Below are 12,590 nucleotides of genomic sequence, written 5' to 3'. Positions count from 1 at the left end.
TGTGTGTAAATTGACACTTGCATGTGTTTAACTACTAATACAATTTGTTTATTTCTACATTTTGTCATGTGCACTCATTGTGTGTTTATTTTAATGTTCCCTGAAGACCATCATTTGTTAGCTACATGATTGATTTATTCTGTGCTTGTTCTTTTTTTTGCACACATTCTTCATTCTTTAGCTGTTTTGTGTTGCTAACACCTTCTGCACATGGAAGGTCTTCTAATATTCATGAGCTAATAGTTTTTACCTTTTCTTTTAGACTTTTGACCAACATTTTTCTTCTCCTGTGATCCCAGAGCACTGTGAAGAGGATGATGACCCAGAAGCAGAAGCAGGCAGTCCTGACTTTGAGCCAGGCACTGAAATAGATCAAGGTTTGTCAAATCCATGTGCCATTTTATGATGATATAGCATTATGCCTTCAGAAAGGTTACAGAGTTAACTGTTAGAATTTAATTAATTGAAAACCCCTTCACTATTTTGCTAAATAAAATTAGATTAACAGACTTGACATTTAAAGATCGTCCCTTACTGACAAACATAAGATAAAGTTGTTTTACATAAGTTCGTTACTTTCATTGGTCTTTGAAAGGATTGTGTTGCTTCCCCTTTTTGTAATTTATTTAATTTAATTATTTAAAAAAGGGGAAAGTATAATGGTAACAAGGGCTGACAATGTTTTTTTTTATGATACATTGTCTTAGAATTTAATTAATTGAAAACCCCTTCACTATTTTGCTAAATAAAATTAGATTAACAGACTTGACATTTAAAGATCGTCCCTTACTGACAAACATAAGATAAAGTTGTTTTACATAAGTTAGTTACTTTCATTGGTCTTTGAAAGGATTGTGTTGCTTCCCCTTTTTGTAATTTATTTAATTTAATTATTTAAAAAAGGGGAAAGTATAATGGTAACAAGGGCTGACAATGTTTTTTTTTTTATGATACATTAAATTAATGCAGTCAAAATGCTTGCTTTTAAAATATGTGTTTCTATACAGTTTCTATTGTAGTTTCTATACAGGCTCTCACATTGTTTTAATTTCTTTAATGTCACAGAGGACATTCCCTCAGACGCAGAGGCTGAAGCTCGCTCACATTGCATAGATGAAGTGGTGATGCTTCCAGTGAATAATGGCAAAGCAGAGAGCCATGGACATGTTTCCAACACTGGTAATCATAACCTAATCATAATCATATAAATTCATGCCTTTTCCATTTCGGTTTGAGACTGATGATTGCAAATGTTTATGCACTTGCATAACGTCTCTGAACACATTACATCAATGTCTTGCTTCGTAATTACGCAGGCTTTGATGATTAAAATCACAACACAAGGGATTTTCAATGTCAATCAATATTTGAGCCAGTTTTATTTTTCCTTGCAGAGAAAACATCTGCAAATCCAAGGGAATTTCTTGTGGACTTTGTGCTGTCTCCAATCCAAAAACCTGCTTTACCCATTGAAGAGGTGATACAGGGTTGTGGGATCTAAATTTCTTGGTCTGACTTGTTTGCTTGGTATTTAAAATGACAAAAGCCTCTTCATACTATAAAATTCTACCATTCATTTTCTCTTTCTACAGGTGAAAGACATTTCTCCTGTAATACTAGTTAAATCTCCTGGTGCACGTTTTTTCCCTGAGCCCTATCTATTTGATAATGTCAAACCGAACATTCCCCCGTCTCAGAGTCCTGATGCTAAAAGTCCCCATTCATCGGCTGCTCAAATTGTTGCGCTATCGCCCATCTGCTCCCAACCTGTTCCACAACCACAAACAACATCTCTTAAATCTCCTGTCCAGCCTGAGCCTTGTGCCTGCTCTCCAACAAGTAATCCTTTGTCTCCAATATGTACCCAATCACAACCCTGCAACGAGCCACCCTCACCCCTCTCCACAAGCTCCCCTGTCAGGACTCAGCCAGTCCCAGCTGTCACTTCCACTCCTTTGGCTAAACCTGCTTCTGAGAAGAGAACCAATGAACCCTTGAAAGATTCAGTGCCTGAGGAAACCCCCGTCAAGAAAACGGACCTCATTGAGGAGTTCTGGTTGAAGAGTGCAGAGATCCGAAAGAGTTTAGGACTCTCTCCTCTGGATCGAAGCAAAGCATCAGTGGAAACTCCAACGCCTGAATCATCATCTCCAAAGTCTTACACCCCAGAGGACTTCTCTGAAGAGCAGAAGCCTACTTTCACAGGCCGTTCTATCATACGCAGGATCAACATTACCTTGGAGGGTCAGGTTATATCTCCGGTGGAACCTAAGAGTAATGGTTCTGAGAAGAAGGACTTGAGCAGCAGTTCAGGGTTGGGTCTTAATGGAAGCGTGACTACCAGTCAGACAGTAGCTAGTGACAGCTACAACAACTCTGATTCTACCATGCTTACCCCTCCTTCCAGTCCCCCACCACCTCCACCTAATGAGGAGCCAGCTTCTTTCCAAAACAAAAGGCCTCAGGTGTCCTGGGACAACCTTCTTGAAGCCACAGAGGAGCCTAAACCTGAGACTACACCCCCTAAACCTAAGACTCCAATTAGTCCTCCTCAACCAAAACCAGTTGTGGCTCCAGTTCCAGACCCTGGAACTAACCCTCCTGTTGTTATGAGGGTAAAGGACCCAAATAAACCACGCCGTGAAGTGAGAAAGTCTTTTGTGGAGTGTGTAGACGAGATACCATTTGCTGACGACGTTGAAGACACATACGATGACCGCACTCCGGACACAAGTGGTCTGGAAAAATTTTACACCCCGCCAACCAGCAAGGTCAACCGTGAGAAGCCGCCTTTACACCTGGCACTGGCAATGGAAAATGGCAAGCCCAACATACCTGGTGGAGTTTCCCGGACAGCAAAGGGTCCCCAACATTTTTCTCCTGAAGCCAAGGAGATTGCAGAAGAGCGAATGCGGGCAAGGGAAAAGTCTGTGAGGAGCCAAGCTCTGAAAGACGCCATGTCCAAGCAGCTTACTAAGATGAAAGAATCAGATGCTGCCAAGGGTGCTGTGGCAAAAGTAGCCTGGAATGTTCCTGAGACAACAGGGAAAAACAAAAAGCAATCAAACACACACAAGGACTCTGCAGTGAAGGCTTTGGAGTCCAAAAAGCAGACAGACACACTACCTGACCGTTTCTTCACCACATCGACCAATAAGACCTTGGACAGTTCCGTCACATCTTCAGAAAGCTCAACAGGGGGCAAAAGCAAGAAGCGCAGCTCACTGTTTTCTCCACGCAAGAACAAAAAAGAAAAGAAAGCCAAAAATGAAAGGCTCTCTGGCACAGAAGAGACTCCACCCAAACACAAGTCCCTGTGGAAGGCGGTGTTCTCTGGCTACAAGAAGGACAAAAATAAAAAAGACAACAAGTCATGCCCAAGCACACCCTCCAGCTCTACAACTGAAGACTCAGGGAAGAAGAAAGAATCACCACTGGACAGGTCCTCAGGTCAGTTAGAAATGTTTCATTTGAACAACTCCCCCTTTGTCAGAATTCATCCTTGTCTATGCTAGCTCTGTTCCAAAATCTAGTATGAATCCTAAATAGGCAGCTCCTTTCCAAAACAGCATCAAAACCATCATTGAATTCAATGATTTGACTCTCAAAGGATTCCTGTATAGTCTACTGTTAGCATTAGGGATGCACGATATATCGGCCACCATATCGGTATTGGCCGATAAATACTAATTTTTTTCTGTTATCGGTATCGGCCTGATAAGAAAATTTGGCCGATATCTTAAAGCCGATAAATAATGCATTATTTCCTTCAGAGACACTTCAGATGTGCGCTGTTCGTTTGCAGCCTTTTGTGCAATTGTACGTTGTAATATTGTGTTTATTTGATGTATATCTGATTTATCTCATATAGAATGCGTTTGGTTAAGTTAAAAGAGCGCTTCAGTTTACCGGTGATCGTCTTTAGCTCAGCGCACGCAGCTCAAACAGCAGTGCACAACATTAATAACTATGATTGGGAATGTTGTGTATATAACATTCTAATGAGAACATTATTATAATAAAACGTTGTGCATTCTTTGGGTTTAGTTGCTGTGTTTCAGCGCGTTGATATGGGAAGAGCGCATCCACAAAAGGATCACACATTCTGACTATAGCACGCAATAACTGCATAATTTTGTACATATATAAGTTGTAATATTATGTTTATGTTGTATTAATATTAATCTCAGGATGCATTTCCTTGAGTTAAATAAGCTGCCAGCAAAACGCTTCAGTTTACCATGTTCATTCAGCTCTTCAGCTTCAGCACGCGCAGCTCAACGGCTGCTATTTAAAACAGTGGTATTAATTTGTTTTATTATCAAAAACATTGATACATTATTAATAACAACAACCACTTGTATTTTTCTCTTATTATTTTCATCAACAATATGGTTTAGTAATTAAAATAATTTAATTATTGTCCGTGCAGAGGCTATTCCGTTTTATTGATCTATGGCGCATTCATTTTGATTCTTTACACGTGTAATGATGTCCAGTGACTTGTTTGCATTATTTATGCATTATTTTATTTATTTGTAAGACTTTTTATGACTAAATTTGGTAATGGGAAAGTAAAAATATTTTTAAAACGTACACCGTTCAAACTAGGCTGCTTATGTTGAAGTGTTCGGGATGTGGCTTTTAATGATGAGAACTTTTTTGTAATCAGGCTCTCAAAAAGTATATAACAATTTGGATATAGATTTATCGGCCAACATATCGGTTATCGGCTTTCAAAAATAAAGAATAATCGGTTATCGTATCGGCCAAAATTTTCCAATATTTATATATATATATATATATAGATATTAATACGTCATGGTGTTGCTTGATCAATTTGTTGCTCTATAATCAACATCTTGCCTCATCCACAAATTTGGATTTATTTGTTTCCTGTAGTTGTTGCAGTGCGTTCTGGGTTTCCCTTTTCAACAAAAAGTATATGTGATGCTACCTTATAAATTGGTCAATGCAAGGTATATTAAGAGGCATCATTAAATTGCATACCTTTTGGAGCAGCCTTCATGCCTGGAGCGGACCTGTGAAAATGCTGACCAGTTCTCATTCAGGCTCACTTCAGACCCTCATGGGTTGTGTTAAAATCTTGCAGAATTTTACTGAGTTTATTTTGAGTTACATATGTTTTTTTTAAAGTCTCTTTTAACTGGTGATTTTCTTATGCAAAGTTCTCTCTAATTTACTGATGTAGATTTACGTCTGAGGAGAAATCTCAGCTTTTCTGAGGACTCTGATCTCTCTTTTGATGATGTACTGGAAAGATCCTCTCAGAAGTCCAAGGGTGATGTAAGTATATAATATAAATAGCTTATTTTTTCTCATTTGAGTCAAATGTTTTCTCTCTGCAGAGTCTCCAATTTTAATGAAATCTTTTACTCTTCTCAGCGCCATGTGGACCTGTTTGACTTGGTATCAGATTTGAATAAAGAGGCATTTAAAGAGGAGAAATCCAAAGAGAAGGATAAGGACAGGGCAAAGGAAAAAGGAAAAAGAGTAACAGAGAAGGGCAAGGAAAGGTCAAAAGAGAGGGAGAATGAAAGAAGAGTCAAAGAAAAGATTGTGAAAATGAAGGATGTGGAACAGGAGAAAGGAAAAGAGGAAGAGGTATTTCAGTGATGTATTGCACAGCAGCTAGAAGCTACTGGGTTTCAGACAGAACATGAATGCAACACTATGCCAACAAACCAGTAAATATTTTAGTTAAACAGATTAAAAAAATATTGTACAGCATTGTATTTCATTCGTAACCTGTAAGAAATCAAGTATCTTTAGCCTTGCTGTGTTTGTGTGAAGGTGAATAGAGAGAGATTAGGGCTAGATGTGTAGAAGGACAAAACAAATCATAATCTGGTGTACACCAGAATTCAAAGAAGGAAAAAAAAATATATATATATATAAGTAGGCACTTTTAGAGTGCAGTGTTCATCTGACTTTCATAACTAGCCTAGTTGTGGATATGAAGTTGTGGTCATGACTCAGGTCACAGGTAGTTTGTTTTGTGAGGTTTTTTTTTTTTTTTTTTAGTATTCTCTAGCAAATCTTAATCTAGATTACGTCTAAAAGGTCCAAAATGAACTCTTTGCCACACTTGCCATTGGTGGGTGAAGATTTTTGGCCATAGATTTTTTTTAAAACTTTTTTTTTTTTTTTACTAATTTTGTTGGTTAATGTGATGAATATTTCACATTCTGTCTGTGAAATATTCAGTTTGGTTGGTGGGGGTTAATTTTGGACCCGGAGTTTAATTGTGTTGCACAAAACACGGTCGTATTAATTTGTACTTTTGCACTCATCCCAGTGTCCTTAAATGTTAAGTCTTGTTTTTGTGTGTTGCCATAGAGTCCTGATTTTGTTTAATTGTACATTAACCCATCTAATCACATAATTTTTGTTTTGTTTGTTTTCTTTTTTAATTTATTTTTCTAAGTCTGTTTATGTACCTCATGCATTGGCGTTCAAGAGATCGTATGCCACAAAGGTAGTGTGTTCATTCATTCACATTGGTCTACCCGTTTTACGCATGTCATATCACACCGTCATGCCTAACCCCTGTCTGTTATTGTTGGTCAAAGCATGTTTGCTTTATTGTTTTACTAACCATTTTCTGCAGCATGGTGAAGGCTAAAGCGCCCCCTTTCTGTTGGAGGATGTAACCGTATCACATGACGTTCTTAAAAGGCTTTCTGGCTGCATACTGTTTTCTGTACTGTGTACCTCACTGGTTTACATGCAACTTGTTTTTCTTGTTTCATAGCTTCTAATAGACTTTCTTAAAGCATCTCCAGTTAATATTTTTTCAGTCTATGTCTGTCTTACACTGTTACAATCTATTGGCTCTGTGCAAAATACCAATGAAATACACAAAGAAATATCTATCTATCTATCTATCTATCTATCTATCTATCTATCTATCGTCATAGTCTGCAAATTTAAAGTTTGAGCCAAGTCTTCTTTTTTGTTAGTATTACTGTTTTGAGTCTCTTTTGTACTGATGTCAGGTGTAGTAAATTTATGAATCATGTTTTATTTATATAAGTATTTAATATACTGACGTGTTTAATTATTTGTTGAATTTCCAGCCAAAATACACACACTGTACCATTATTGTGATAAAAAGTTATACTTATGATTATACTTGGCTACTAATGACTTGATTATACTGCTAAAATCGCATCTAAAGGTGCTTTAGAATTGTAAGTCAGAAGTACTTAAGTATGTTGTAGTAGTTACCTAGCTTTGACATTAGGCTCTGTTTTAGACTCTGCTGTAGTCTTCTATTCCACAAACCCCTGCCGTAGACATCTATGAGATGCCAGACAAGGATCCATCTACAACTGACCTGGACACAGGTTACAAGAGCGCTGGATCTGATTTTTAATTTCCTATTGCAGAAAACATACACGGAGGAGGAACTCAATGCCAAGTTAACAAGAAGAGTACAGAAAGCTGCACGGAGGCAGGCCAAGCAAGAGGAGCTCAAGAGACTCCACAGAGCCCAGGTGAAAGCATACTAATGACTTTTTTTTGCATGAGGTTGTCAGAAAGTTAAATTTCAGCCATCGCCATGCAGAAGAAACGAGTTATTCCACAAACCCCTGCCGTAGACATCTATGAGATGCCAGACAAGGATCCATCTACAACTGACCTGGACACAGGTTACAGGAGCGCTGGATCTGATTTTTAATTTCCTATTGCAGAAAACATACACGGAGGAGGAACTCAATGCCAAGTTAACAAGAAGAGTACAGAAAGCTGCACGGAGGCAGGCCAAGCAAGAGGAGCTCAAGAGACTCCACAGAGCCCAGGTGAAAGCATACTAATTACTTTTTTTTGCATGAGGTTGTCAGAAAGTTGAATTTCAGCCATCGCCATGCAGAAGAAACGAGTGAAATTACAAAATTAACTAGAAGCTGCTTTTTGATTCCTCAGATCATCCAGAGGCAGCTAGAGCAGGTGGAAGAGAAACAGAGGCAGTTAGAGGAGAGAGGTGTCGCTGTGGAAAAGGCGTTGCGAGGGGAAGCAGGTATTTCTCTCTTTCAGTCTCACTTCATTCTGAATGTTTCCTCGGATGCGCTGCTGAAGGGTTAAATCCTTGGAGTAGATCTTCATATCTCATGCTTTTCTTTGTAGTGATACTTTGACCTTTAGGTCAGAGCGCTGCATGCTTGCTGTTGTTTCTAAATTCAAGCTTCAAACTACAGTGCAGACTTAAAATGATGTAAAATAATGTTTATGCGATTTTATGAACTTGGATTAGTTAGTATTCTGATGCATAATAATGTGATGCCTTTTTTTTCATATACAAACCTTGCTAGAAGGTTTTATCTCATTACTAAATTTGTGACACCAGCCTCAACATAGACATAACATTAGCATTACATTCAGAGTTCACATGGTTATGGAAATCCTGGAAATGACAGGGAATTGTGATTTCCGGCCCTGGAATAGGCAATGATAATTATTAAAACCTTGAAAGTCATGAAAAAGTCATAGACTTTTTTTTGTAGTGAATATCTTTTTTTCTTGTTATGCTCGGCTCTAAATTATTTATATGCCAAAATTGCTTTTTGAGCTCTCCAGTTGAGCTGCAAGCGAATCTCAAGGCATTTTTTTGTTTTGTTGGACACATTTTTACATTTAAAAAAAATCATTTCAATCTATTAAGTCCAAGGTTTTGTACATGACATAAAGTTGGATCTGCCCCTGCAAACTCTGTAAAATAATTTTAAAAAATCTGTATTTACTAGAAGATCCTTTGAGTATTTTAAGTCTCAAAGTCTTTATTTGAAAATGTAAATATATGTCTATATATTCATATTAGAAATCTCTCTCTCTCTCTCTCTCTCACACATTCCTTTCCTGTGTTGTGGAAGTTGAGCCCTATGTCGGGACCCCTCGCCGAAGAGCCCTGTACCTCTGCCCCTGCTGTGCCCCTGAAGGTAACGTAAACCCCGTCATGTTTTCCGCCAGCCAGCTGTGTTACCATAAAAACATGGCCAGCGGCGTTACTTTGACAACCCACTGGACCTGTGGAGTACTGCTTTTGCCCTTCAACTACAAAGTCCTCTCCCCTGCCCATGTGTGTCCAGGCTTAGTGGATTTCCCCCAGCAGATTGCGTCAGTGCTTCTGATGTACAAATGCAAATTAGTAGCAGGCGAATAACTGGCTGGCTGGACGATATTTTTCAGTCTTTTGCCAATATTCGATTCCGTCTCAATTAATGCTTTTGTTGTGAAATATGTTATGAGAATGATATTTTAATTTAATTAAACTTTTGAGGTGTTTTTTGATATTTAAATATATTTTATTAATATTTTATATAATAATTTATTTTTCAGTATTTGATTCGATTTGGTATCACAAAGTAATTTTTATTTAGTGGCATTTATAATTAAAATCATTCATCTAAAGAAAAAAAAATCCATAATTTCTTAACACAATTTTTGCCAAATCGCTTGTTTGCAAATGGTCCTGGCATTATATTTACTTTCAGTGTTAATGATAGTTTGGAAACTAAAAGTGTTCCAATAAAATGTAGCAGCACAAATCCGAAATGCTTCAACAATCAGTCAGATGTAGTTAGCTGTAATAGATGTTGATAACAGATTTTATTTGATCAATTTATGTAGCTGCCAAGTAGATTCAAAATGTTTTAAGCAAGAAGTAACATTTTCATTTTATTTATATGCACCAAAATAATTCATTGTAATAAACAGGAATGCTATGTATTACATTTTAAAACATGTAGTGTGCCATGCAAGGATTTTCATGAACATCTGCCCCACATTGACTGATGAATTAAATCAGGAATTTTTAAAGAATTAATTCGGGAGAATTTTTGTTAAAGAGATTAGATGTTATTAAAATTCTATATCACCAACAAAAAATCGAATATGTGGTAAATGTTTGGTATATTGCCCAGCCCTCAGCAGTAGCAGCTTAAGTTAGGCCCATATTTAGGTTCCCTAATTGATCAAGGTTCTACTTTTATTTTATATACACTTTAGACTTTCTAAAGAGGATGAGCATAAATGCGGTATTAATTAGTACATTAGAGCAGACCTAATATGATGACACCGATCATTAGTGTCTATTTTGGGGGAAACTGCTCTGCTGACTTTTTTATCTAGTGTTTCTTAATCTCTTTTTATCCTTTACTCTCTCTAAGGGTTGTATAAAGGTTCTAGTGTTAGTCCAAAACAGCGTAAGAGGCGCTCAGGTATCCATGGTGATAACTCTAATAGTTGTTGTAGTCGTCTCAGCGTATCATGCCATTCTCATGCCGAACATCGTCTCTCCTCACGTGTGTCTCAACTGCATGCCCCGTCAGTCCGGTCATGCCAAACATAGATTTGTATGCTGCCTCACTGGATGTGAGCCCCTATTATTGATAAATAGGCTGTTTCTTCGGTTTTGAATCTATATCATTCCGTTTTGTGGATCCTAAAGCACCTTTTTCTAAGTTGTGAGTTGTCTGGTAAATGCTATATTCATGTTTTGTTGTTCAGCATAACATATATTCACAAGCTGTACAGGGTTAAAATGCCTGATATACATTGAATAACAGGAGTTTTAGATAGATTCTAGATAGATAGATAGATAGGTGTTTAATCAAAACGAGGGTTTTAGATACAAAAACGTATTCGCACTCCAGAGTCTCCCTTGTGGCAGAACACAGCAGTGTAACAAATCTATGTGCTCATCTACCATTACAGGACATGCACTATAAAAGCAAGTTACTACATGTGTTTACATGCCAAATAACAAATGTGATATGTGTGTATTTAGCATACCTTTACTGTGTGAGCGTGTGTGTGTTTGTGTGCAACATATGCATGACTTGAAGCTACTTGGCTGTGCCTGTGTGTGCAGTAACATGTTTCTAATATATCCTTATTATAGACTATTGGGGAGAGTCTAATTACAGTGAGATCCTGGATTTGCATCTGGGCGGTATGTATTTCAAATCTGTTGCTTGAAATGGACTAACATCTGACGCCCTCTTTTCCCCCTGTACTTACTGAGTCTTCCCTCTGCCTAAATTTTCCCTGTCATTTTACCCTGCAAAAATGTAATGTTAATTCACTTAATGTAATTTAGATATTATAGGAAATGTTTATATTAAATAGTATTTTCTTATTTTATTTCGATTTATTTTGTATTTATATTTTAATCATGAATTATTATTAGTTATTATATATATTTTATTATATATAGATATATAATAAAATGAGTATTCATGTAAACAGTCGATTTATACTAAACATTGTCGGTATACAGGCTATTAAGTTAATGTAAACAAACAGTTGAGAAACAAAACTTGTGTAAAAGTTTGATCCGTGTATTTAGTGTCTATTTTGGGGGAAACTGCTCTGCTGACTGTAAGTGTGAATTTAAATAACAGCATGATTGTCATCTGCTCTTACCAAGTTCTAAAACTGTCAGTGTTTTACGTGTCCCAACCTCACAGCTCCTTTACAGAGCTGTATCGTGGTAATCCATAGAATATATATTCACTGTGTGTCCATATGTTTCCATAACACTGATGATTTGTTTTGAAGGATAGTATGTGTAAGGGGAACACTATAGGAAAGTGAGGTCTCCAAACTTGGTAGTCATTTTTATGTCTTTGTCTTACCATTACATTCAAATTTAAAGTCAACACGAAATCAATACAGACTCTGACATTTTATTTTATTTTTATTTATTTATTTTTTCCCTCTGACTCCTGGTGTTAATGTGTATGTTATCCCAAATAATTAATTAATTAATTTATTTTTTCATCAGAATAATAACTTTTTCGGATATCATAATTTGGCAATTAGGCAAATTACTATATATACAGTGGGGCAAAAAAGTATTTAGCCAGCCACCAATTGTGCAAGTTCTCCCACTTAAAAAGATGAGAGAGGCCTGTAATTTTCATCATAGGTATACCTCAACTATGAGAGACAAAATGAGAAAAAAAAATCCAGAAAATCACATTGTAGGATTTTTAAAGAATTAATTGGTAAATTCCTCGGTAAAATAAGTATTTGGTTTTTTTTTTCCCACTGTATATATATATATATATATATATATATATATATATATATATATAAACAGCCACCTCACACCCAAGCGCATATAGAGACGCATCTGAGAACGCGCGCCTTTGCGCGTAAACGGCCAAATACATACAAAAATATGTCAAAGTGAGTAGTAACAGAATATGTTAACATGCTTTAATGTTCAAAAAACACATTATCGGAAAAGCACTCGTCGGAAATGTAACACCCCTTACCATTATCGCGAGCGTCATCTTTCAAAATAAATGCAAAGACAGTAAATAATGTCATTAGTTTTACCATCAATTCAAGCCCGAAAGGGGAACAGAGTCGTGTGACAGACACCGTGATGAAGCTGGTATGTGTTTGCAGTACACAAGCCACGGTTAAGACAGCTGACTCCACTGTGATGTGACCCCCCCCCTCTCTCTCTCCCTCGCTCGCTCTCTCTCGCGCTCTCTCTCTTTCACACACACACACACATGATGCGCAAAACTCCGCATTTGAACAGTCAATAGCAA

At 37.2% G+C, this 12,590-nt stretch overlaps 1 protein-coding gene across 1 annotated transcript in view; it reads left to right on the top strand.

The window, feature by feature from the left end:
- Window positions 1–12,590, top strand: part of LOC107587046 (protein-methionine sulfoxide oxidase mical3a-like) — a gene marked incomplete at its 5' end in the record, with an annotated part of 64,013 nt that overhangs the window by 44,521 nt on the left and 6,902 nt on the right. Inside the window, 10 exons of the mRNA XM_016274651.1 lie at window positions 300–377; window positions 1,066–1,179; window positions 1,395–1,477; window positions 1,593–3,450; window positions 5,213–5,307; window positions 5,407–5,625; window positions 6,449–6,499; window positions 7,413–7,520; window positions 7,951–8,044; window positions 8,895–8,960. Coding sequence (XP_016130137.1) covers window positions 300–377; window positions 1,066–1,179; window positions 1,395–1,477; window positions 1,593–3,450; window positions 5,213–5,307; window positions 5,407–5,625; window positions 6,449–6,499; window positions 7,413–7,520; window positions 7,951–8,044; window positions 8,895–8,960 — 2,766 coding nt within the window. The remainder of the gene's footprint in view (window positions 1–299; window positions 378–1,065; window positions 1,180–1,394; window positions 1,478–1,592; window positions 3,451–5,212; window positions 5,308–5,406; window positions 5,626–6,448; window positions 6,500–7,412; window positions 7,521–7,950; window positions 8,045–8,894; window positions 8,961–12,590) is intronic.

Source organism: Sinocyclocheilus grahami, unplaced genomic scaffold, assembly GCF_001515645.1.
Source record: "Sinocyclocheilus grahami isolate Dianchi unplaced genomic scaffold, SAMN03320097.WGS_v1.1 scaffold88.1, whole genome shotgun sequence".
NCBI lineage: Eukaryota > Metazoa > Chordata > Actinopteri > Cypriniformes > Cyprinidae > Sinocyclocheilus > Sinocyclocheilus grahami.
This window is presented reverse-complemented; position numbering and strand designations above follow the sequence as displayed.